At 44.4% G+C, this 27,497-nt stretch overlaps 1 protein-coding gene across 3 annotated transcripts in view; it reads right to left on the reverse strand.

Moving 5' to 3' along the window:
- LOC146063127 (uncharacterized) overlaps positions 1-27,497 on the reverse strand; it is a 318,067-nt gene that overhangs the window by 89,846 nt on the left and 200,724 nt on the right. For all 3 annotated transcript variants that reach the window (XM_083175177.1, XM_083175158.1, XM_083175168.1), the window contains one exon: positions 24,280-24,392. In XM_083175177.1, the coding sequence (XP_083031303.1) occupies positions 24,280-24,351 (72 nt within the window). In that variant the 5' untranslated portion in view covers positions 24,352-24,392. The remainder of the gene's footprint in view (positions 1-24,279; positions 24,393-27,497) is intronic.

Genomic DNA, 27,497 nt, shown 5'->3' on the forward strand with positions numbered 1-27,497 from the left:
ATGATCAAGGGCATATTATGCGCAGTAATAGGGGTTGTGGCCAGCACCTAATAATGTGGGTGGCGTGACCAGTGTTCTGGTTGGGTGATCTGCTCATGGGTGTGTCTCTATTTGTGTAAATACTTTCAACTAATTATATATGCCTGGCATAAGAAAAATGCAGGGAGATATAATGGCGGGTGCACTCCAAAGGTGCACCCGCAGGCAGAGGCGTAGCTACGGTGGATCCGGCGGAGCACAAGCTCCAGGTGGCGACATGTCACCTGGCGCCGGAGCTCTGCCGCCGGCTCCCCCCCCAGGAGACTCTCACATCTCCCTACTGATAACATACACTGCGTGTATTCCAGCTATCAATCCACGCAGCGAAGTCCGGTGCCCGGTGATATCATTACCAGGTGCGCGCCGGGCAGCTGTGCTGGACTGAGCGGCGTGTGTGCTCTGGTTTAGAACTCACCATGACCGCTGCCAGAAGCAAGCCCACAGCACAGCGGCAACAGACGGCGGGGGACCGACGCAACAGCGGGGGACCTCTGCCCCACTCTGATACTATTGCCAGGACTCTTTCAGGTACCTTCAGGGGGCGTGCACTGCAGGGAGTCGGGACGCAAGCTCCATGCAACACAACCCCCCTGCCCACAGAGACTGCATTCACCTGCACCATTTGCATACATTTCTGTGTATTTTAGTCATTGTGCACCATTTATTTAGATTAAAGTATTTATTATTACCTTTCCAGCACCCTCCATTTATTAACATAGCAACTATCAAGGGGAGCCATTTCACTCATTCATATAGATATAGCACATAGTGCACTACTCTGTTGGCAAGTTCCATAATCATAAAAGGCATTCAATACTGGCAGCGCCAATCTACTGTCTATTTCGATTGCAGTAAAAGGATTGGGGAATCCTTTGTTTTGGCAGCGCCAACTAGATACATAGGTGAGCGTGGTAACATCACTCTACATTGTGCCCCCACCCTGCTCGCCCGCTGTGCTCGGCATCAGTCTCAGTGGGGTAAGGTAAGTAAAAATCTGGCGAGCGCTCTCACTGCGCATGCGCCGGTTTGGGACGCCCTACTTGTAACTTCTGTAATTAAAGTTACTCGCTGGACCGTTCACCAATAGGCGCTTGCGGTCCAGCAGCCAATCAGAAGCAGCATTGGCTGCTGGACTGCGAGCGCCTATTGGTTAGCGGTCCAGCGGGAGACTTGAGCTCTGGCTCAGGCGGGCACAGCGGGGAGCTGGGCGGGCGAGCGGGCTTGGCAACGAGCAAGGTCAGTCCTTTTAGCAATGAGCAAGGACAGCCCCCCTTGGCAATGAGCAGGAAGCCCCTGGCATAGAGCATGAAGTTCCAAGCAATGAGCATATAGGTAAGTGGTACTTATGTGACAAATGTTCAACGGGCATTATGGTGTGTGGTATAATGTTAGGCCACGCCCCCTTTTTGCCGTGCAAGGGTCCCACCTACTATAAATCGGGGGCGCGAAACATGCCCTTGCTCCGGGCACCTCGGAACCTAGCTACACCACTGCTCGCAGGACGCCGATGTCCTAAAATACTTGCGGGGTGAGGCGGCACTCCAGTCATAAAAAAATACTGAAAACCGAAACTTGGTAGACAATAGTAACCCCTTATACTATACTTGCTTCTTACACATTATGCCACATGGAATGAGCCAAAATTCACACCGATTGAGCAACAATTCACACTATGGCACACAGATTGAGTCAAAATTCACGTTATGCCACACAGATTAAGGCAAAATTCACATTTTGCCACATGGATTGAGCCAAAATACACACTATACCAGGCATGTCCAAACAGTGGCCCTCCAGCTGTTGTGAAACTACACGTCCCAGCAAGCCTTGACATAGTTTTAGCATTCCCTAATTGCAAAACTGTGGCAATGCATGATGGGACTTGTAGTTTCACAGCAGGAGGGCCATAGTTTGGACATGCCTGCACTATACCAAACAGATTGAGCAATAATGCACAATATGCTTCATAAATAGGGGCATTGTGTGCCAAAGGCGCACATTAAAAATGTACACCATAATGCCCATTACATGTTAAGCCTCACACCATAATCTCCATTACGTATTATGCCAAACACCATAATACCTATTAAAAATTATGCTACAGTACATAAGTGTTGCTAACCTACATGTTCATTGCCAGGGGTTCCATGCTCATTGCCAGGGGTTCCATGCTCGTTGTCATGTGGGATTACATGCTCATTTCCAAGGGGGAATACATGCTCGCGGTAACTGGGGGAACAGTCGCCGCCGGGCAGAAATTACAGCCATTAACAGCCGGGCAGAGAGCAGGGGGCTGCCCGGCTGTATTCAGAGCACTGCATGTCCCGGCTATTTCAAATAATACCCCTTTCATACCAGAAAATGCAGGGAATATGGTCCCAGGATCATGCAGGGACATTCTCAGACTGGCCCCTTTTATACCAGCCTAGTCCCTGCATTTTCTGGTGTGAGGGGGAGAGAAAACCATCCCCGCCCCCCTTTAAACAACCAGCTATATCTTCGGAACCAACTGACCCATTTACATGTAGCCTTCGAATGATTTTGGTCCCGTGAAACTGGGCCGTTTGGTTCCAGAGAAATCTGTCCTCAAACAACATGAACAGCCATGAAATGACATTTCAAATGAAAAAAATATATATATAGTTTTACCTGCAATATCTCTAGAACCAATGAACCCATATGGACCAGGTATCAGATTGAAGGCCCAGCGATTTGGGTTTGAATGAGGTCAACCTCGAGTTTCCGTGATGCTGTAGGGGGAACTGGCAGCCGTTGGAACCGGGTGGAGGTCGGAATTAGCGGGTCCCATGTTATCCTATGGGGAAAGCGTTCCAGGTTTGCCTGGCGGTATCTCCGGTTCCTGGGGGGCTAGCAATGCAGGGCTGGTCTCGTTGGAAAGCCCTGACCTCAGCTACAAAATGGGCCTGTTTGGAGAGTGGGCCGGGAGCTATAGCTCCATCAGGCCCATTGTTAATCCGGCTCTGTCACAATGCATGATAAGGAGCTTAATAGGAATTCACCAAAGACCATCTGAGGGTAGTGGCAGTACTAGTGTCATTGTGGCACCCTGTGATCTAGTGCACTGGGTCTAATTCACATGTGGTTGAAGGTGTGGTGCATGCTGCAAAGTATGTGCTGGACCTGTACCGGGCATGTGCATTACGGGTCTGCGACATCAGATGCAGATCGGCTGCAGACAGTGATTGACAGTCTGATGCAGTTTGGGTGTCAGGGGCAAACGCAGGATTTTCAGAAGGGGGTTTCCAGAGGGGCGGAGCAAAGTACAGAGATGGACACTTAGGTGACCCAGTATATGTTTTGATGTCCCGCGGGTGGTAGGGGGTATTATATCAACCGCTCAGCATGTAGGGCCTGGATCAGTAATTTCCACTAATTACCCCTTTACTGCACAGATGGTGGGAGATGAGGTGGGAGAAGGGGGCATTGGGCTAAATGAAGGGGCCCTGATACATAACTTCCAGGGTGGTAGGGGATGTTTAATATGCAGAGGAGGGGTGTATAGTGGAGTGGGCTTATTATTCATAATTTTCTGGTGGGAGGACAGCTTGCTTGACTGCAGATATCTCCAGTTCCCGGAAATAGATTTCTTCGATTTTAATGGAATTAAAAACTAGAGAATCCCACCTACCAAATGGTACTGGGTTCAGAGTTCAGGAGGAAGAGCAATCTGCCAAGGAGTATATAAAACTACAAACCAGGTGTGTGGAGCTGGAGCAGTAACCAGCTGCTGGAAGGCTGATATCTCTGGTTCTGGGAACAGTAGAGACAAGCTTCTAGTGTCCTTCAAAGAGGGAGAGTCACAGATTTTGGAATATACCCCCAGAAAAACTCTAAGTCAGACAGAACCTGAAATATCTGACTGGGAACAGCAATTAACAGGCTTGGATGGGGACCACTGCTTTGAAGTCAGATATCTCCGGTTCCCAAGGTCCGATTGTAAAAATTGTACTCTTCGAAAGAGGGGACCCTCAGCTTTCAGACAATGGCCCTTAGACTCCAGGGGGGGGGTTCTGGGTACTCGGAAAACCCCCCTGCGTGCGCTACTGGGTGTGGTGAGGTTCAGTTCCCAAAATGGAGCTATTGGGACAAGGCCAGGATCGCCTTTGGTAGAGGAGAGTTTCTGGCCTCTTTGTTGGATCTGTGGCAGACAGATGGTATCCAGTATATAATCTGATGCTGCATCGTTTGAAGCTACTTCGATCCCTAATGAAAGCTAATAATAATAATAATAATAATAATAATAATGTTATCTATATAATGCACTCATGGAGCTTGACAGATAGAATGAACATAGTACAGTACAAGAGACAGCACTGAGATACTAAAGGGGCATACTGTATGTGTAATGCCTCAGTAAACAGGAAAGTCTTGATTCTGTTTTTGAAGGATTCTGGAGTGCATGCCTCTCAAACTGTGCAGAGAAATGCTTGACCCCCAGATGAATTCTTGGAGATTCTAGGTACTCCTAAATGTTCTTCATCTACAGATAACAGCAACTGAGTGGGCCAGTATGGATTTAAAAGCTGCTTTAGCTACCTTTGGCATTGGTCTTGATAGGGCTTTGAAAGTCAGTAAGACCATCTTTTATATGATTTGCCATCTTACAGATAGTGAGAGAGTATTAATGTTACATGGCTGTAAAGGAGCTGGTTGGATAGTAGCCCGGCAGTTGCATTTTGTAATACAGTAGCTGCAAACTGTGAAATTATTTTTCTGGTAGATCCAGGTAGAGGACATTGCAGTAGTCTAATTGAGATGATACAAATGCATGTTAGACTTTTGGCAGAATTAAGGGAATTAAGTGCTCGATTCTGGCTATGTTCTTCAGATAAAAGAACAAGGATTTTATTGTGGCTGATAACTGATGTTTTTTTTTTTTTTTTATATATTCTTTATTTGATTATACACAAAGCAATACAATTCATGTCTTGAACCAAGGTAGTGTACTATATCATAATGATCGTCTATCCGTCACAAGAACATGAATAAATAATAAATACATATCAAAACATACACAAAAACATACCCCACACATAGCCCATCCCCCCCCCCCCCAACCCCAGCCGCCCGCCGCACCAGAGCCTCATCATGATAGTTTATGTTATCACTATTTATATGGTTTTGATTTTCCCTTCCCTTTAGGATAAACAGCTGAGTGGTATTTTCTAGGTGCATCAAAAGCCGTTTACTTCCCACCCATTTCTCCCCAAATAGCTGGATATATTGTTCGCTCCCATTCCCATCCACCCCCCCCCCCCACCCCCCCCCCCGCCCAGTAGTCAATAGAATACCTCTATTTATATTTCTGTCTCTCCCCTCCATATATTTCATTAATTAATTAATTTACTTTAAATTTATGAATTTATAGTGTTACCGCGTGATATTTCAATGGTCTAATCGTGATGCTATCATAACCTTATAATATAGTTGTAGAATAATATATTAGTGAAAGTCCCTTTTTTTTTTTTTTGGTTTTTCTTTATGCTTTTCACTGTGAACTGATAGCTAGGCATTCCTGTGTGCTAATCAACCTCTATAAATCTATTATATATATAAGTGAATTCACACTAAAAATATCTTTTCAAGTGCTTCTTCCAAAGAGTAATTTTTCCATAAATTCTCCTAAGATTCAAGAGTGACGATACGTGTATCCCTTCGGCTTAGCCTTATGTATATTAAGAGTGCAGGGCGTGATGATAAAGAATTTTAACAACTACATTAAGCTTAAAGCACATAGAGGAAAGAGAGAGGAGCGGGGGAGGGAGAGAGGGGGGGAGGGGAGGGGGAGGAGAGGGGGAGCTATAAACAGCTTCCAAAATGTTCTGTCCAACGATGCCAGATTTTTTTATACTTATTCAAAGCATTCCTGTTAATATAGAGCTGTTTTTCCTGCCTCACCGTATAGTTCACTAGCTGCTTCCAGCATGTTGGGTTAGGAGCTTTTCTTGCCAGCCAACCTCTGGCTATTATAACCTTTGCCAGTGAACATGTATTCTTGACATATTGTCGATCGCCAATTCCTATTTGTCTAGTATCAGAGATATTAAGGAGGCAGCTTCTAACAGTCAGAAATTCCCTCGAGATGCCTGTGTCTACCAATGTTTGCATAATTACCTCCCAGAAGTCAGACACCGACTGACATTGCCAGAGAAGATGGAAGAAGGTGCCCTCATAAATGTTGCATTTGGGGCATAGGGCAGTGGTACGACTCTTAAATCTAAACAGGCGGGTAGTGGATAGGTACGCTCTATGTGTAATGAAAAACTGCACCTGTTGCACCCTAAGGGAGTTGGTAGAGGTCTTGATTGAGGACAGCGCATTGCGCCATTCTTCCTCGTCTATTAGCCCTAGATCCTGTTCCCATTTCTTTTTCAGTTGGTCCATTACATCCTTCCCTTTATCTCGGTTTAGTCGTTTATATAGTCGGCTTGTCAAGTTTTTTTTCCCTCCAGTCCTCATTATAGTACTCAGCGGGGATTCCTGTATAACAGGCTGCCCCCCTGAGAACTGGGTGTCGAGAGCGGTCTTCAACTGAAGGTATCTAAAAAGATAGGTATTGGGCAGACCAAATTCTACTTTAAGTTCTAAAAATGTTTTAATGCGTCCTTTGGAATATATCTGCCCTATAAATGTGATAGAGTATCTATTCCACACTACTCCAACCTGTATTGCCCTAAGTTCCTTAAAGATCAGTGTATCTCCTATGGGATGCCTTGGGTCAAGCCCCATCGCGCCCACCAACCTGTCTGCCTCCTGCCGGACTTTAATGACCTGCTGTACTAATGGAAGGTCTTTAGGATAAATAGTAGTTTGCAGAATTCTGCTAATTGGTAGGCAGTGGGGCGTGGTCAAGGCAACCACCGCTGAGGCCATATCATTATCCTCATCCTCCAAAAACCAGGATCGGGCTTGCGCTAGTTGAGCAGCTAAATAATAAAGACGAAAGTCCGGAAGCCCCAGACCCCCTGCCTTCTTATCCATCATTAATTTATTGAGCTGTACTTTTGGCCGTTTATTATACCAAATAAACGAAGATAATTTACTATTTAATTTCCGAAATATTGTCTTAGAGATAAAAATAGGGGAATGCTGAATTATGTATAGTAACTGCGGGAGTACCGTCATTTTAATTAAATTAATCCGACCCGTGACTGTAAGAGGTAACCTACTCCAAGTTTTAAATTTATTTTCCAGTTTAACCAATAACGGGTCCAGATTGTGCGTTATAAAATCCTCAGTCTTTCTAGTGATCTGGATTCCGAGATATTTAAATTTACTGGACCAGACTAAGGGCACAGGTGAAGGAAGTAAATGAGTGGGTGTATTACCCAAGTATAGGATATGTGATTTGCTCCAGTTAATTTGGAGACTTGAAAACCTACCAAAGTTAGAGATTAATTCTATGGTGGCAGGGAGTGATGTACGGTAGTCAAAAAGGTAGATTAACATATCGTCAGCATATAGAGAGATTACATCAGATTTTTGGGCCATCCGCAGACCTCTTATCGTGCCGTGCGCTCTAAATAGGCATGCGAGAGGCTCAATTGCCAGTGAGAACAGCAGGGGGGAAAGCGGACACCCCTGTCTTGTTCCCCTGGCTAGGCTAAAAGCCGCAGAGGTCCAACCGTTTACGGAGACCCTGGCTGTAGGCCCGCTATACAGTAATTTTACCCATTTAACATAATTGGCCCCAAAGCCATAGGCCTTCAGGACTTCCCACAGATATGGCCACTCCACCATGTCAAATGCTTTAGTGGCATCAAGGGACAGGATGGCGGGGTGGCTGTCTAGCTCAAGGGGAAGTTGTAGATGGGTATGTAGCCTGCGTATATTTGACGAGGTGGATTTTCCTGGCATAAAGCCGGTCTGGTTGGGGTGTATTATTTGGAGGATGCATTTTTTTAACCTATTAGCCAGGATTTTTGCCAAAATCTTGGCTTCATTTGACAATAAAGATATTGGGCGATATGAATCGAGGGCACTTGGCTCCTTTCCTGGTTTCAGTATAAGCACCAATTTGGCCTCAACCATTGATCTAGGGATCTCTCCTTCCTCAAAACAGTTAATCAGAGAGGTGTGTAACAAGGGGGCTAGGGTTTCTACATATTTTTTGAAGACCTCGACGGGGATGCCGTCAAGGCCAGGGGCCTTATTACTTGGAAGGTCCTTTATTGCCTGAACCACCTCTTCTATCTCGATTGGTCTGTCAAGCTGTTGACTTTCCTATCGAGGGAGACGAGGGAGGTTGACTTGATTAACGTAGGAACGAACCTCTTCCAAAGTATTTTTAAGTTCCGAGGTGTATAACCCTTTGAAATAATTGCAGAACATGTTCCCAATCTGCGGGGTATCATATATCAACTGGCCATATGAGTCTTTAATAGGACCAATACAAGGGGGAGAGGTTTCTGCCTTTGCCAAGAAAGCAAGAAATCTCCCTGCCTTGTCCGCGGTCTGGTACACTTTGTTGGCTCGGTGGCTCAGCAGTTTCGTATTTTCTTCCTGGATTGCCATCAGCCAGGTTCGCTGGGCCACTTGCCAATTATCTCGTGTAACTGCTAATTTATCTTTAAGATATTTTAATTCCAGGGCCATACACTCATCTTCCATCTCCTGTAGCTTTTTCTTATTGGCCTTCTTAATTTCAGAGATTTGTTTTTTAAATGTACCACGCATAAAGGCTTTGAATGTATCCCATTCTATTGCGGCATTAACCGAGCCCTGATTGACTACCCAGAACTCCTCCCAGAGTTGTTTAGTATTTATTTCTTGGACTGCATAATTCAACCAAGATGGATTTAGCTTCCAGAACCCCTGACCCTTCTCGGTCACATCAGAAAGTTCCATCAGTAAGGGGAATGATCGGATATCCCTCGCGGTTTATATTCAACCCCCCTCACTGAGGGCAGAAGGAAATTTGACACAAATATTATGTCAATTCTGGAAAATGTCTGGTGTGACGGGGAGAAGCAGGAAAACTGCAAATCTTTAGGATGCCTCGCCCGCCAAGCATCAACCCATCCCAGATTTTGCATGAAACTTGAAAAGGCGGTACCACCGCGAGCTGTGGCGGCAGGGCCGCCCTTCCATCTATCCATTTCAGGGTCAGGAATGTTATTAAAATCCCCGAGACATGTTACAGGCACCGAAGAATTCTGGGCAGAAAATGCAATAGCTTTAACCAGGACCTCATAAGCGAAGGGGGGGGGGATATACACCGCGAGGATTAGAATTGGTGAAGAGTCAACTATGCAGTCCAAGAAAACGTATCTGCCCCCAGGATCTATCTCAACACGGTTATTTATAAAATTGACAGTTTTCTTGATTAATATTGACACCCCTCTGGAGAGGTTTGTGAACGAGGAGTGAAAAGTCCATCCAACCCACCTATGTTTTAGTGCCATTAACTTCCCTCCAACCATATGCGTCTCAGTAAGACATGTTATATCTGCCCCATAAGACCGAATTTGGTTCATGACCAATGAGCGCTTAATCTTATTATTTAGGCCTCTGGTGTTCCATGTTAATATTTTAACCATTCCTTAGGCAGTTTATTTTAACCCCACATGATATCTCTAAAACATATATGCGGTCATTTAAGTAAAGGGAGGTAATTCGTAGGTCAAAACCTGCAACATAGTATAATAAACATACTTTCTTATCATCATGACACTGTTTTTTACTCTTCAGGCGGCTGTTTCCCACCCCCCACCCTGTATAACCTTTCCCCTTAGGTATACCTGTCCCCCTCCCCCCCATAGACATAAGAATACAGAAAAAGAGGAGAAAAAATTCAAAAAAGTCACAAAAAACAATAAGAAATGGATAACAAAAAAATTTTTTTGAAAAAAAGCAGTAGGAAAAAAGGAGAAACATGTAGGGGCTGTTAAAAAGTCAAGAGTCACCCCTGAGCAGGGGAGCTCCCCAGCATGATTACTCTCTCAAAAAGGGAGAGAAAAAGCCATAAGAAAAAAGACAAGTCCCGTTCAATGTGTTTTTATGCCGACGCCAGTTGCGAACTGCCTGGGAATCTTGTATCTAGCCACTGGGCGGCCTCTTTAGGGTTTGAAAAAAAGAGTGTTTTACTATTATCCAGCACACGCAGTTTGGACGGGAAGATCATCGAGTAACTAATATTTTGATCTCGTAGTCTGCTTTTAATCTCGCCACACTTGGCCCTTTCTCGCTGCACATCCAGTGCAAGATCGGGGAATACTGATATCTTGTTCCCGTTGTACATTAATGGGCCCTTGGTGCGTAGTGAGCGCATAATCGTGTCTCTATCGATAAAGTTCAAGAATTTAACTATGAATGTTCGTGGAGGGGCCCCGGGAGGCGGTGATTTGAAGGGTACTCTGTGGGCTCGTTCTGCCGCAAATTGTGATGAGAAAGAGGTGTCACCCAGCGCATCTTTTAATAGATTTTCAATGAATTTTGGGGGATCAGGTTCCTCTGCATGTTCTGGTAGGCCTACGAATCTGAAGTTGTTACGCCTCATTCTGCCCTCCATCTCTGTTAATCTGGATTTTAACTCTGAGGTTTGCTGAGTATAGTTTCTCATTTTTTGAAGCCACTGGACATTTGTGTCCTCAAGGAGCGATATTCGCTGCTCAGCCTCACTCATACGGGCATTCACTGCTTTAAGGTCGGTTTTCATTGATATAATTTCGCCCTGCAGGTCTTTAATCTGCCCTGATAGACGTGTTTCTGAGCTGGAAATAGCATCTAATATTTGCTGCAGGGTAGGGCCTGCTGCTTGCTCAGGGCTCTTATGCTTCGTGGGGGTAGACTGGGGGGTAGTAGTCGGGGTCTGGGGGGGATTGGTGGATTGTGCTCTTGCAAACCGTTCCAGACGGGCAGAGGTAGTGGCATTACCCATTTTCCCCATTTTAAGACGATTGAGGAGATTAAATGCAAGCCGATCACAGTGGGCTTTATTTTGCCCTATATGTGTTTACACAACGACCTCCGAGTCCAGTACTTTATGGTCCAATGGACAAACCCCACCAATATGCAAAGTATATCAATGAGTATCAATGAATATGTAACCACAGTAAACGGTAAAAAAAAAAAAAAAAGAAAGTTCAGAAAAAAGAGGGGTAATTATTTTGATACTGCACCAGTTCACGACTAATTCACCGCTCTGCGGAGATTTTGCGGCCCTTCAGACAGCCTCTGTGGCACGAGTTTGATGTAGCAGGCGTTTTGGCAATCTCACCGGAGATCAAAAAGATCGGTAGCTCCCGCCGGTAACACTGACCACGTAAATGCGGCACCAACTAGTTAGAAGTGGGGTGCAGTTTAGTGACTTCTGCGCTCAATGGGGGAGGCACATAAAACCCTCCATCAGGGGCTTCCAGTTCATATGCTGGTGTTTCAGAATTGGCGTTAGGAGCTGGAACTCGATCCCGCGGCAGCCTCTCACCTCTGCCCGGGCCGTTTGTGCACAGACTCCGGTGGGGGGAGCGTCACTGTGGCGGTGAGGGTCCGCTGGCTTCGTCAGCACCTGCTGGGTTTACCGGCGTTTGCTACACAGCGTGTCCGCTGCTAGTCGCGTACAGCCGCCCCGACCCCTTGCTTCCGGCTTCCTCTCACGTCACAGCCTCCTGATGCCGCCGACGCTCTTGCCTGCTGCACGCCGCTCTGTGGATCTGGATGTCGGCATCGGCTGGGCTTGTACACTGGAGGGAGAGACGAAATGTTTGCTACATGCTGGGGAGCTCAGACCACCTCACTCCTCACTCCTGCTCCGTCGTGACTCCGCCCCCCCTGATAACTGATGTTTACATGTCAAGCCTCCATCCAGGACAACGCCAAGATTCCACACATAATCAGTGTTTGTACCTCTGAACCCCCACAAGTGCATTAGCACTCCCACAGTGGGTAAATGCCTCTTCCCCATTTAGTTCCACCTCTTTGATCTTTGGGTGTGATACTTACATACTGCATACAGCTCTCCTTGGCAGTATATACAGTATGTACACCTGTTCTTTGAGCATGCACAGCAAAAGTTCATGCAACATTCACAAGTCAGCTATGCAGCAGTACCATGGAGCATAATGGGATTCCTGATACAATAACATGAAACAAATGAAGAATGCTGCATATAATAGACTGAATTCACAACACATTGTAAAATACAGTTTACTTTCTTTAAAAAAATAAATTACCGTATATACTTGAGTATAAGTCGACCCGAATATAAGCTGAGGCACCTAATTTTACAACAAAAAAACTGGGAAAACTCATTGACCCAAGTGGGACCCTCACTCGAGTATAAGCCGAGGGGGCTTTTTCAGCATAAAAAATGTTCTGAAAAAATAGGCTGATACTCGAGTATATATGGTATGCAACATACAAAAACCCATTAAAAACAACAAAACAAATGACACAGCACAATAACACATTAATTAGCATTGTCTACAAACTTTTCTAGATCTAATATTTGTATGAGTAGCACGTTCCGATGTCAGAATGTGCCAATTATTCATTTCACTGACATTCCCAGCTTGCTTAATGTAGAATAATAGTGATTGCTGCAGATAATGTGACCTCACTGTAACTGCGAGTGCTCCAGCTCTGTAATTTCCTCTGAACTACTGACTGATCCTGGCAACGTGTAAGCGTCTCGCACTTCCTATCATGACTCTGGGGATTATGAGATGCCCACAATCTCTGATTCAGAAAGAGACACTTTTTATGGCTTAAATGTAAGGTGGAGAATTGCTCGAGGTCGAAAGCTTCACTTAATGTAAAATAAAATCAGTCCATCATTCAAAATCAAGTGAAAATGCATTCCATCTGGGACAGAAAGATTCAATTTAGCAGAATAAGTATGCCGCATGTATGACAAAGCGGCTGATTTTGCTTTTAGCTTAGAAAAATTATTTACTTTTTTTTTTTTTTTTAAAGCCCAGAGACAACTTTCCAAGGATCTCCAGATGTACAGCATGTATACTTTCACAGGCTTTTCGGTGTGGGTAACAGGATAAAAATAAAACGTGGTTTAGAGACTGGAATAGCAAGTGGTTTAGGGACTGGTGCAAAGTGAGTGTGGCATATCTTACGTGATTTGGGTGTCGCTATATTTTTAATTGCACATTCAATGTGCTCTGTGTGTGAAATTAGTGCACAGCATCACATTGCAATATGTGATTATAGCAGTGGGATTTATCATTGAGCACCCACAAGGACAGGTGCTTTATACGGAGACCGTCCCTGTGATGTGCTTAATAAGCTGCCGTGGAGTTTTCTAGGGGTAATTCCTCTGGCAATACATTTGTGGTGTGTAACCCATATACTACAGCAAGTTGTGGGGTCCATTTCTGGAATGCTTGTAGAAGAAACTGATTAAATGTGACAGCATTGCATCCCTATAGAAACTCACGGGGTTGCGGCTGCAAGCAGGAATGGAGGCGGTATCATAAATATCCGCCGCGATCCCTCCTATATACATTCGGAGGATACTTTTATTAAATCGGGGATTAAGCTACAAATACATACCTCCTAACATTTATAAAAGGAATATCTGGACGCCCCCATTTGCCGTCACTACATCGGCATGGCCAGCACTGTGTAACCTGTTGCCCATGCCCCTGGCCCCTCTGAATAGACACTGTGCGCATTTGCACAGCATCTATTCCCCGCTGTTCTGCTCAGAGCAGTGCAGGCTTGGGGGGACTCCCAACTCCCCCGTCCTTCCCCCAGTGTGGGACTCTGCCATCTCTGAATGGGATGCTACATCCAAAAAAAGGCATGATCCCGCGAGAAGCGGTGAGCCTGATTCAAATATATATGCAATGCCGATGTTCATGCAGCTGAGCATTTATTGGTAGACTGTACAGCAGCAGAACTGTAGGACTATTGTTTGAGGAAGGGCCCACACTGGTATCTTGCCTAGGGCCCCATGATGTCTAAATCCGCATCAGGGCATGGCCTTCCTCCAGCTCCACCTAGTAAATGACTCTTAAGAGACATGCGGACGCTGATGCAGGAATTTGCTCATGGGCCGATTATCAATACGGCACACGTGTATGGCCCATGGTATGATGCCTGTTAGAAATCGTGCTACTTTTTTCCTTTGCTAGCCGTTGGCCAGGTGATTGACATGAAGTAGGAGTCTGGGTGTGGTAACCGATCATTTAGTAGGAATGCTAAGAAAAACACAGGCGTGCCTAGAAAACCACAGGTGTTCCAAAGCGTTTTAGGGGAGGGTGTGTGATGCCAGCTCAATATGTCTGTATTCATCACAGCCACCAAGTAAGTCTCTGGCCACTCCTAGCTTGCTATAACTGGTGTTCAGTGGAAAAATCATTTGATGTGAGCCTGTAACGAAGGAATTTGGCCATTTTTACTTCGTTGCGAATTCTACACTACACATTCGCATAGTGAGCACATTGATTCACAAGGCGGGATTTCACTCTAGTGGGACGGCATCTACCTGATCACTGGATGCTGCTAATTCAATCAGGTCAGAATTACCCCTATTGTCTGGAAGAGACAGTAAGTGCGGAAGCAATTGCACACATCACCCACTCTAGCAGCCACCCTGCCCACCCTGCCCACCCTGCCCACAGATTTAATACCACTACCCTATACTGTACACACTATAATACTATAATGAAGTGTCATATGGTCAACAATATCTGGACAGTAACACAAACATGTGAAAGTCACATTTACCATATAAACTGTACTTAAATGCAAACACAGATACAAATGGTTTCCATTTACATTCTTCTGTGTGTAATATGGGTACAGTTGCTAAATCCCACTTTTTCCCCATAAAATCTTCCCCATCACTGACAGCAATGACATTAAAAGGCCTTTACTTTAATCACAAACTTTCAAAAGTTCTTTGTATATCCAGAAGGGAAAGAAATGCCATTTTATGGCTGAGATTCTAAATCATGTACTTAAGTTTTATGCTAGAAAACCATTGTATGATACCCATTTCCTACACTGATTTTCAGAACTGAACAGTGCAGTAGGGAGAATAAATGTCACACATAAAATGGATGTAAAATCTGTGTTTTGCTTCATTTGCAAATTTGCTATGTACCAAGAATGAATGAATCAGCGCTAATGAACAATGTGCAGCATATTAAACACTACATCTTGCTAAACATCTGGCTGCCTCTTGTCTTGGCCATGGCAACAAACCAATTCACTGAACATCTGCAAATCCACTTACAATTGTAAATTGGTTCTATTTGTTTAGTTAATGATATTAAAGGAATACAGATCTGCATTAGTGATGATTCTTTTACTGCACTTTTTGTCAAGCAATTGATAGTTTACCAGCGATTGCTGACATATCTTCCCATTTTCTCTGTGTTCTACAATGATGCAAATGTGTAGGCTTAATAGAGGACCCATACGATCACTGTGCTAGATGTATAGAACACTCAGCAATTTACATCCTGGCACTTAAGCATGTCTGCAGGGTCAAAATACCAGGTATTGGGGCAGATGTATTAAGCCTTAACAAGAGATAAATACAAGTGCGATAAGGAGAGATAAATGTCCAGCCAATCAACAGCTAACTGCCATGTTACAGGCTGTGTTTGAAAAAAGTCAGTAAGGAGCTGATTGGCTGGACGTTTATCTCTCCTTATCACATTTGCATTTATCTCTTAATACATCTGCCCCATTATTACTATGCACATCTGTGAGATCACCTATTAATATTATACAAATTTATATTATGGCATAAATGTATGGATAAACCAGACAAATGTTAGAAATTAGATTAGTTATGTTATTTAGACTGCTTAAACCAGAGCTTCAAGAAAAAAAATCAAGTAACTAAAAGTCTTGGGAGAACCCTTTGAGTGCCAATATCTCTGTGAGAGATGTGCAAAATATCCGTTAAAAATCCCAGCGTCACTCACATTTGTTATGTAAATTCAAATAAAAAATGCTGTGTTAATAAAATTATATTTTCTATATAAGGTAAACATAACAGTTCATTATGAATACAATTGTTTGCTTGCCAATTTTCACCCCTATTTTGACAAATTCACTTGGCACTCAAAGGCTTAAGAACAGTGGCGTAAGAAAAGCCTTGCAGACCCCGCGATGGCGGGGAGGCACTGAGTTAGTGTGGGTGCCGGGAGTCTCCGGGGGCTATCGCTGCACCACTGCCTTTAGCCTCCACTTGCCACCGTGACTGTAATCGGGACCCGCAGATCTACTCCCGGCGCTTCTCCTTCTAATGAAAAATCACCCTCACAAAATGCCCACCCCCTTACAGCAGACAGTTTTTGAGGATGCTAAAGGAGGTGGCAGCCTCCTCTAGCATCATAAAAAAATGTCTGCTATCAGGGGCAGCCATTTTGTGAGGGTCATTTTTCATTAGCAGGAGCCAGGACAACCACCCAGTTACAGATGCGGTAGTGGCAAGCAGAGGGGTAAATCAGGGTTGGGGAAGGGGGTTGGGTTTAACTTTTATTTGGGGGGGGGGCGGAAGTTTTGTACTTAAGCCCTACAGGTTTAGTTTGCCAAATCTTCTGGCAACACAATCAAAATGTCAGCTTGCAGATTTTCACATAAATATATACACAGTATATTGTGAACTCACATTTTCCTCTCAGTGTTAGACTGCCTTTCTCGCTATTAAACATATCCTTTGTGAAGGTTCTCTTTTATACGATCAGAATATTTTTTTCTTCTGATGTGGGTCTGGTAATGGTTTTGTGCCATGAGTTTGAGAATGAAATTGTACCCTCTTTTTTTGGGAGTAGAATATATACGTCTTGCAGTCAACGGGTCTGTGTAGTCAACACTCTGTTATTAAGTTGGAGGGATACACTTTATACCATGCTAAGGTGTATTCTATACAGTTGGTACTATAACACCCACCTTACCAGGTGTTACCTTGTGCTCCAGCCTTTTTCTTTTTAGATGCTTCACCTGGGATGTTTGCATATACTGTATCTGAAAATTGTGGATTCAGGTCAAAGCCTCTTAGACTAGCTGTAGTGACTGCAGTGTTAGTGATGCTTAATAACAAAACTATAGAATAAAATCAGGAGACAATAGTAGACATCAATATACAAAATGGTTTTTTTTTGTGTTTCGGAGTAAAGCTAACAAGAGCCTCTCCTAGACACAGTACCTGGCGCTCGGTAGCTTGATTATATTTATATGTTATAAGTAAGTGAGTAAATAAGTGGATAGGTATAACAGGTGCTGCAAACGCTTCTGTGAGTCCGCCTAGACTCACGTTAAAGAAAGAAAAAATAGGGGGGGGGGGGGAGGTTGAAGTATGTTTGCGCTGCTGGATGTTAATACTAGAAACACAATATATATGGCTGGAAAAATTGAATGATTGACACACTGTTGCAATTATAAGCTTTATATAAAAATAAACATACAAATACACAGTTTATGCATTAGAAATAAAAACATTTAAATAAAAACAAATGTCAAATATATGACAGATCAATGTTGAATTGGAGTCCCGATTTCGTGGGTTGTGATAAATTTAGGACATTCAGCAATCTTCCATTTATGAGTGGAAAATTATAATAATATGCAAATAATGATAGTTTAATGGTACCAATATGTAAAGTCCAGTTTGTGCACAGGGGATTATGAAGAGGTAGGAAAATATATGAGTTTCAGCTGTCCAATATTTGTAATGGGAATAGCACAGGAGAGTAATTTTGTAGTCACCAGTTTGTGTAGTTTATGCTCACCCTTTTGGAGTTACACTCTCCGTGCTGAATCATGTAAATTTACCGGCAAATCGTCCCAGTTGTTTTGCGGGGAGGTATTATGTCTTTGCAGACCTGGCGTTCGCCCTTCTCGGCAGCAGTCCTGTGGTCAGCGACGGAGTCACCGTCCTGGCCGCAGCGGCACACGGGGTGAACTGATGGTGTGAGTTGTCCTCTACCCATATGGGGAGCCGGATGATGGATTCCCGCTGTAGTGGAGTGAGCGGTCGGTGGGGGCAGCTGATGGCCGGCAGTGTGGAAGCTGCACTTCAGCTGTAGTTCTGGCTGGAGGGTAAGCGGGAAACCGGAGGGTGTATCTGTGCTGAGGCTCGGTTCGTCGTCAGCGTGACAGCTGATTGCCGGCAGCGTGGGGTGAGCTGCGCTTCAGCTGTGAGTTGGAGGTTTTGCTGAATGGGATTTCCAGTTCAAACAGATTGATGACTTTACATATTGGTACAATTAAACTATCATTATTTGCATATTATTATAATTTTCCACTCATAAATGGAAGATTGCTGAATGTCCTAAATTTATCACAACCCACGAAATCGGGACTCCAATTCAACATTGATCTGTCATATATTTGACATTTGTTTTTATTTAAATGTTTTTATTTCTAATGCATAAACTGTGTATTTATATGTTTATTTTGATATAAAGCTTATAATTGCAACAGTGGGGGAAATTTACCAATATGAAAAACCTAGTTTTTCGTATTGGTATTTCCCCTACGGCTGCATACGACTGTTTCAGTCGTATGCAAAGTCGTGTTCCGGAGGGGAAATTACAAAGCAGTCAGATACGACTGCTTTGTAACCCTCCGATGGTGTAACCATTCGTATTAGCTGGCCATATATACGGCCGCTAATACGAATTCGTACAGGCAGTCTGCACGGATCAGTCAGATCCGTGCAGGCTGCAGAGTGTAAAAAAAAATAGAAAATTAAATAAATAAAAAAAAAATCGGCGTGGGGTCCTCCCCACAGCTGTAACCAGCACCAGGCTGAAGGAGCCGGGGCCGGTAATTAAAAATCAGGGAACCCGACAAATAGGGGTTCCCCGATTTTTAACAACCAGCCCCAGGCTCCAGGTCCGGGGCTGGTTCCCAAAATACGGGGGACAAAATGACTAGGGGTCCCCGTATTTCAAGAACCAGCCCCAGGCACAACCAGCCAGCAGGGTAAATAAAGGGGTCCCCCCCCTCCAGGACTTACCTGACCAGGCTGAAGCCTGGTGCTGTCCTCGATGCCCCTGGGCGGTGGGCATCGAGCTGATAAATGGTGTAAAAAAAAGATTAAACTATTGTCTAATACTGGGGCACTATGAGTCCCAGCAAGCCTCCCCCGCAAGCTGGGACTTGGAGAACCACAAGTCCCAGCCTGCGGGGCATTAAAGGGCCCGCTGGGTCTTGTAGTGCCACAGTATTAAAAATAGTACAATAAAACACACTGACACATACTTAAAATAAAACTTTAATACATACAAAGCCCTTACATACTGATACTTACCTATCTTCTTTCCGTAGGTAGCCCTGGTCCTGTGTCGTCTTCTGGTCCTGTGTCGTCTTCTGGTCCATGTCGACGTCGACGTCGCTGTCCATGTCGGCGATGGCGTCCCCGTCCGGATCCAGCGAAATCCATGGAGGAAGCTGTGGAAGGAAACAATACTCACCTGTCCCGGGGCGACATAGTCCAGGTAAGGGTCTTGGCAAAAAAACAAACCGACACGCGAAACCAGCCGGACAGCAGGAGCCGCACAGTGTTTGTGTACATCGTGCGGCTCCGCCTCCCGAATGCCGCTATTGGCCACCTTGCAAGGCGGCACGGCATTCGCCGACATGGACAGCGACGTCGACATGGACATGGACCAGAAGACGACACAGGACCAGAAGACGACACAGGACCAGGGCTACCTACGGAAAGAAGATAGGTAAGTATCAGTATGTAAGGGCTTTGTATGTATTAAAGTTTTATTTTAAGTATGTGTCAGAGATGGCCCAGTGCTGTATTGCAGTGGAGGAGATCCGGGGGGTGAGCACTATAGACAGCGAGTCCCCAGCGGAAGTGATGGCTTCTACGCTTGAAGGTAATTATTTGCCAGGTCATAAGTAGATGTTTAACATTTGCCATGGAATGTGTGGTAATTGGTAATTTCTCGTTCAACAGCATCCCCACCGCTTGGTGCAGATTCTCTTGAGGAGGCCGTGGAGTCTGTGCCACCTGGCCCCAGTAGCAGGCCCGTGCAGCAGCCGCCGGGATTGTCTGCGGCTGAATTGTCCATGTGGGGCCGTGTGCTGGATAGTATTGTGCAGCAGGGAGAGTCGGCATTCGAGCGGGTGCGTAGGGCCGAGGAGGTGCTGCAGGGTTTGACCACCAGCCAGCAGAGTATTGCTGAGAGCCTGCAGGCTATGAGTGCCAGCCAGCAAGCTATGAGTACCAGCCATCAAGCTATTGCTGCTAGCCTGCAGGTGCTGGCTGATCAAGCCCTGCGGCAAAATGACCTCCTCCTCCGCCATAATGAACTTATGGTGGAGCTAGTTACCAGCAATAGGGCCCTAATGTCACCTGCTTCGGGTGCATTACCAACACCATCACTCCCTGCTGCCAGAGGGGGAAGAAGATCCACCCCCTCACCAGCATGTGCTCCACATGAGGCACCATCTGACTCTGGCCGTGGACGAGGCCGAAGAGCTGCTGCACGTGGCAAGGAGCCTGCCAGGGGCAAACGTGCCCGCAAATGAACTTGTGTCCCCATTAATCTCCACCGTTATGTCTTCCCAAATCTTCCATTGAGCTGTGTGTGTCAGCATCCTCTGTCCAAATCCGTGCCCAGGGTCACCACTTTTGCCCGCGGTTCAAATGTCATGTTTGGTTCCCCTGTTGCCCTGTTTCGGCTACCATTACTGTGTGCTGTACTTGAAGTGTTGGTGCTGTACTTTTGTTGTGAAGCCACCTGATGTGTTCCCAATGATTCTGCTGTGGCTATTAATTCTATATTATTTATTTTTTGTCCTGTTATGGTACCATTTGTTTTGTGATGTTTTTTCAATTTTTCCCAAAGTTTCTTTAATAAATGTTATTTTGGCCCCCCAAATGTCTGTATTAATTGATACATGCAGAAGTGCCATGTGTATTAGTATTATTAATATTAAGTTGTGTGCATTATTTGCAGTGTAAAAGTGTGTGACAAGTGCAGCATGTAATGTTCCCTTTAAGCTGGAATGCTTCCAATTGTAGCAGTGAGAAGCGTGTAATTAACAAGTAATGGGTAAAGTATGTGATTGTATTGGGTTCAGGTGACATTGGTTGAGGTGCGTCCGTCCTGATTAGGCGTTCCGATTGCCTAGCGCATGACCGAGTGGTGTCCGCAAAGCAAGAGTAACCTTTTGGACACCACACATTTCTTCCCTTTTTGTTCGCGTGCATTCGGCGTGCTGTCCGAATGCACGCCTACCCATATATGTGTACTCCCCCGTGTCCGCCCATGTTTCCGCCCAGTTTAGCCCACTTTGAAACTACGCCCCTGTGTCATTCCGCATGACGCCCATAACACACCCATATTGCCCGAGTGATTGCGGTGCACATTTCTGTACGGTATTAGTGAGAACAAGTACGGAGACCATGCGTGGCACATGCGCGTCGCGTTCGCCACGCATGCGCAGACGGCTAAAAAACGCCATCCGAAAGAATTCGGAAAAGTACGCACCGATCAGAATAAGGGCCTATATGAGAAAGGTATTTGGATACCTGGCCATACACCAACAGTGACTGTAATGACATTGTATGCAAATACATATACTTTAATATTTACTTGGTCTCCCTTTTGCAGCTAAAACAGCTTACACTCTTCTTGGAAGGAATCCACGTGATTTTGTGGTGTTTCTGTAAGTATTTGTGCCCATTCATTGTGTAGTGCATTTGTGAGGGTATGCCCTAATGTTGGACGAGAAGGCCTGGCTTACAATCTTCGGTTCCAGTTCATCCAAACAGTGCTCAATGTGGGTGAAGTTGGGGCACTGTATGGGTCAGTCAAGTACTTCCACGATTAACTAGTCAAACCATGTCTTTATAGTCATTGCATTGTGCGCTAGGGCGCAATCATGTTTTAACAAAAAAAGGGCCTTCCTCAAACTGTTACCCAAAAGTTGGAAGCATATCATTGTTCAAAATGTCTTGGTATGTTAAAGCATTAAGATTGTCCTTCACTGGAGATAAGGGGCCTCGCACAAACCCTGAAAAATAGCCCCATACCATTATCCTTCACTGAACTTATCACTAATTAATTGAGTGAAATACCCACAACATCTACGGTGTATTGTTGATAGTGTTATAGGATGGTCATCCTTTCTATTTATCGATATGATCAGGACCTCTATAAAGATATCTGAGACACCCCAAATAAACTGTTATGAGCTTTTTCGTCTCTTCTATACAGTGAGCTTGGTATACAGCATTCCTATTATCACACCACTTGATCATTACTATTGCCTTGAACTAATACACATTTTTTTGTTGTATATTTTTGTTTATATGCACTTCATTGGAAACAACTGTCCTGGATTGAAAACAAATCTTCCAAGTCTTGAAAACAACCAAAACACCACAAGTCACGTTTGATTAAGTTTTATTTGTTCTTTGTCATATATAATTCAGTTTTTGTTGACACTGAATAATTTATTAATTTTTGCACTGAGTGTTTAGGTCACCTTCGCCCTTTGTTTGTGTACAGTATCTAGTCTCGTTAAAGGTGTGGTGACAGCTTTTCGAAGGTAGACGCACATTTAGCAGCACTGCGCAACCTGAACCCATTCTACACAACTTTTCCTTTTCTTCCTTAATGCTGTTAAGACACCTGACACGCAGAAACACCCAGATCCATCCTACTTCTAATACAACGATGCATATGTCCACTAAGGCACATGCACAGATACCTACAATTACCAAGATGCAGCCGCATATATAGCTCGTGACTCAGAATAAGGCCCAACATGTTTTGCACAGTTCTATTATCAACACAACCCGAATCAGTGACTGACTACACGAATTTCAGAGTTAATGTTTTAATTATATCTAGTCTATCCAATTTATGTAAGAATTTTTTTTTTTAAAGTTAGACGATTGACACTATCATATGTTTTTAAAACTATCCAAAGGTAGCCTGCAGTGAAGATTCTATTGCTAGGCAGATGATTAGGGACAGCTTGCATAAATTGCTTAGGGAAGTATAAATAATTAACATGTTTACTAACAGGTGGAGAAAAGCAGAAAACATTTGGCGCTTGCTGCAAATGCTGAGAATTGCAGCTTTTCTATATTTTTTTGTATTTTGGATATCACTTACCATGGACATGGACTTAAAACAGGACAACTATTTTTTATGTTAAACAATTTGTTTAATGTAATTTAATTGAAAGTGTAAAACTAAAATAATGAATTGGAGAAACTAAGGAGAAATTATTGAACCTACTTCCTTCATTTAGCAGGACCACAATGGCCCCATGCTTGGAGACCCAGGGTTTCAGGAGACACTTAAAGTATCATTGAACCTCCTCTATGCAGATTTGAACAGATTTTTATACTAAACCTACGCTGTGTACACATGGTGCGATTTTTGCAATTTTTTTCCTTATAATAGTCAAAATCATAAGAATAGTTAGCCACAATTGCACTGTGTAAGGGGGCTTGTGATACCTATGCTCGGCCCCGCAGTGTCAGTATCACAAGTCGAAATAGACTGTACAGCACAGTCTATTTCTAGATCGTAAGGAGGGTCAAGCTGCTCAATGCTTAAGAACACCCATCACTTTTTCAATGCATCTGTGATACCCAGATGCACAACTTGCAAGTGGTGGGTCCATGTTCAATTATGCTTTGGGCCTCTTCCTTCACCTTACCCTGAGTTCATAAAATGCTGGTAGTGCACTATGTTATTGCAGGGTTTGACGGGTAAGCAGTGAGCGAGAAAGGGAGACAGTGACAGGGGAAGGCAGGGGGTGACAGTGAGAGGCAGAGTGTGGCTGGAGGCAGCAGAGGTTGATGTTAAAGGTAGAGGATGAGGGAGGAGGCAGTGGATGATAGGGGAAGGCAGAGGTTGATGGTGAAAGCAGAGGATGAGGGAGGAGGCAGTAGAATGATAGGGGAGGCAGAGTGTGGCTGGAGGAGACAGAGGTTGATGGTGAAGGCATAGGATGAGGGAGGAGGTAGTGGGTGATAGGGGGAGGCAGAGGGAAATGAGAGAGGTGAATGTTATGACATTGCAGGTTCATGTCCCTGTACCAGCACCATATAAAGTATCTCCACCAAGCATCCCTGTCTTGGTGGTTAAAGTGTCTTTCTGGATAGCCTGATGGCATGTATATGGCAGTTTTAGGTTGGTTTGGTCTAAATGACATTATAGATAAATAAACACTGAAATAAAACAGATTTACATCTACGGTGGTTTACAAATCCCACCAAACAGGCACAACCCTTACAGTTTTATTATATGTAGAAATATGTACCTTTTTGCCGAATTCATCTCTGATGAAAAAGTGACTTCGTTTAACATTGCCGTTGGAGTCAGGATCAAGCATAAGAAATTGGTTCCAGCATCTCAGCACCTCTGGTATAGACACTGCAACAAAATGGCAATTTAAATGAAAACCATAAAAGAACCTCATGCTAAAACATTAAAATAGAGAACACTATTGCCGCCTTTGTCAATGTTATTTTACCTTGACGGTCTCCTTTTTCAGAGATGTAGTTAATTGCCTTCACAGATGTGAATTTGTACACAACAGATGTGAGCAAATATGCAAATACCACTGCCACATGTACCACTTTACAAAGATAAAAAAATTGGTTGCAATTGAGTCGATTAGCCCTATGGTCACGCAACATGGCTACAGGAAGTAAGTGGCTACAGGAAGTAAGATGCTGGAGCCACTGTCACTGCTTTCAGAGATATACAGTATCACTTATATTTGTGGTATTTTCTTAAGTATTTGAGGATAAAACACACTTGGTTACCCTCCCGGATGGTTCCTGCAGCCCTGGAAGGGAAGGCAGCTTCCTAGTGAAGATAAACACACTGCATATCCAGGGTGAATGATGTGAAGGGGCGGGGCTAAACATCATGCATCACTTAATTTTTTCCATGTGGAGGTGGGGCCTAATGACCCTAGTCTCCTGTCTCAGAGAAGAGACAAATGAATTAGATAAGTATGGTGTATTAGCTGTTCAAATAAATCTCTGCTGTTTAATAAATATCAATTGTACAGATTCTTCATCAGTCTGCTAGATTTAGCCCTTTTATAAAGTAGCCGGCTATATTGATACTTATGACTTCTAATAGTATCTTAAGTTGTTGAGAAAACATGAATACAGCTGTTTGTTAAGTATGCACGGTTTCAAATCCTTTATAAATGCAAGCTCAATTATTTCCCTTGTGTTATGTCATCTTCATCGAGTATAACTGTCATACCAACATCAGCTTACTCACACCGCATGCTTGTCGGTGTAAATATTTAAATATACAGCTGTTATTTTATCAACCAGTTCTACTGCTTCATTTTCTGCATAAGGGAATTTTAAATGACTTTCCGCAGTAATGCTATCCTCAGAATGGCAACTCACAATACACATTTAGGTACTCTTTACTTAGAACGGCGCCCACGATTTTGATCGTGGGCATCGTTAGTAAAAAATCTCGGGCATCTCGGGCATTGAATGCACTAAAAAATCGGGTGCGATGTGACCGACGAGATGCCCGCGATTTCCCATAGGGAACAATGTTAAATGTCTCAATTGACCCAATTTTCCTGTTCAATGCCTCAATTGACCCGATTTTTCCATAGGAAACAATGTTAAATGGGCCACAGAGGCCAAATAGGCACCCTGAAGTGTATAATGGCCACCCGAATTGTTAACGCCACCCCACGATCAACGTCAACCCGAAGCGTGGCGAGCGCATCGAGCCTGCGAGGGGCGGCGGTACGCGTCCTACGACCTTTTCATACCCCCACTATCCACGTCGGCGTGGAGTTGAGAATAGAAAGTGTGGCGAGCGCAGCGAGCCACCGAGCCCGAAGCGTGGCGAGCGCAGCGAGCCCCGCGAGGGTACGCGGACAGCTGTGAAGCCCGCGAGGGGACGCGGATACCTGTGAAGGTATCCGCGTCCCCTCGCGGGGCTCGCTGCGCTCGCCACGCTTCGGGCTCGGTGGCTCGCTGCGCTCGCCACACTTTCTATTCTCAACTCCACGCCGACGTGGATAGTGGGGGTATGAAAAGGTCGTAGGACGCGTACCGCCGCCCCTCGCAGGCTCGCTGCGCTCGCCACGCTTCGGGTTGACGTTGATCGTGGGGTGGCGTTAACAATTCGGGTGGCCATTATTCACTTCAGGGTGCCTATTTGGCCTCTGTGGCCCATTTAACATTGTTTCCTATGGAAAAATTGGGTCAATTGAGGCATTGAACAGGAAAATCGGGTCAATTGAGACATTTAACATTGTTCCCTATGGGAAATCTCGGGCATCTCGTCGGTCGCATCGCACCCGATTTTTTAGTGCATTCAATGCCCGAGATGGCCATGATGGGCGCCCTTCTAAGTAAAGAGTACCCACATTTAATAGTATACATTCCAAAATGCTCGGGCCCAGAAGAATTTTGGATAATGGATTATTCCATATTTTGGAATATTTTAATATATGAAGGAGATATCTTGAGGTATCATGCATTTGTGTAAGCACATCAAACACATGAAATACACACAAATATATTTTATTTGTGTGTGAAACAATGTTTTAAAACATGAAACAAAGGCCCTTATTCTAGTTCACTCGCAAAGGCAAATTCCTTCTCAAATGGACAAAACCATGTGCACTGCGGGTGGGGTAGATGTTACTTGTGCAGAGAGAGTTAGATTTGGGTGGGGTTTTACTTCAAAGTGAGATTTATATTGCACTGTAAAAATAAAGCAGTCTGTATTTTCCGTGCACAGAAATTAAATAACTCACCCAAATCTCACTCTCTGCACATATTACATCTGCTCCACCTGCAGTGCACATGGTTTTGTCCATTTGAGAAGGAATTTGCCTTTGCAAGTGAACCACAATAACCCCCAAAGTTTGTGTACATTCTCAGACAATGAGGGCGAGATTTAATGCTGCCCGAGTTCAGCGGCAGTGTGAGATGTCCGCCGAACTTGGATGATTTTTAAAGGGGAAAAAACTTACAAGGCAAAACCATGCCTTGTAAGTTAATTCCCCTTTTAAAAAAGTCAGAGTTCGGCGGACATCTCGCATTGCCGCTGAACTCGGGTGGCATTAAATCTCACCCTTATTTGATTGCCACACTATCATTTTCTAGCACATACAGTATTTAGTGCCAGTTACATATCATTTCCCTAGTAGACTATCCTGAGCATAACCAACTCTGGGCTCAAAGAACCAGTCCTGGTTTCAAAAAATCATGGGGCAAACAGACTAGGAGTCCCCTGGATTTCATAAAACCAGCACCAAGCTCAAGGGCCGGTCCTGGTTCCCAAAATACAGAGGACAAAATGAGTAGTGGTCCCCCGTGTTTCAAGAACCAGCACGAAGCCCAACCAGCCAGCAGGGTAATGCCATGGCCGGGGGGAGACTTTTTATACAAGTCTCCCTGGCCAAAGAATTTACCCCCTGACCGGGGTCCCCCCTCCAGAATTTACCTGCCCATGCTGAAACCCGAGGCTATCCCCGAT

Source organism: Crinia signifera, chromosome 1, assembly GCF_055691185.1.
Source record: "Crinia signifera chromosome 1, ASM5569118v1, whole genome shotgun sequence".
Classification (NCBI taxonomy): domain Eukaryota; kingdom Metazoa; phylum Chordata; class Amphibia; order Anura; family Myobatrachidae; genus Crinia; species Crinia signifera.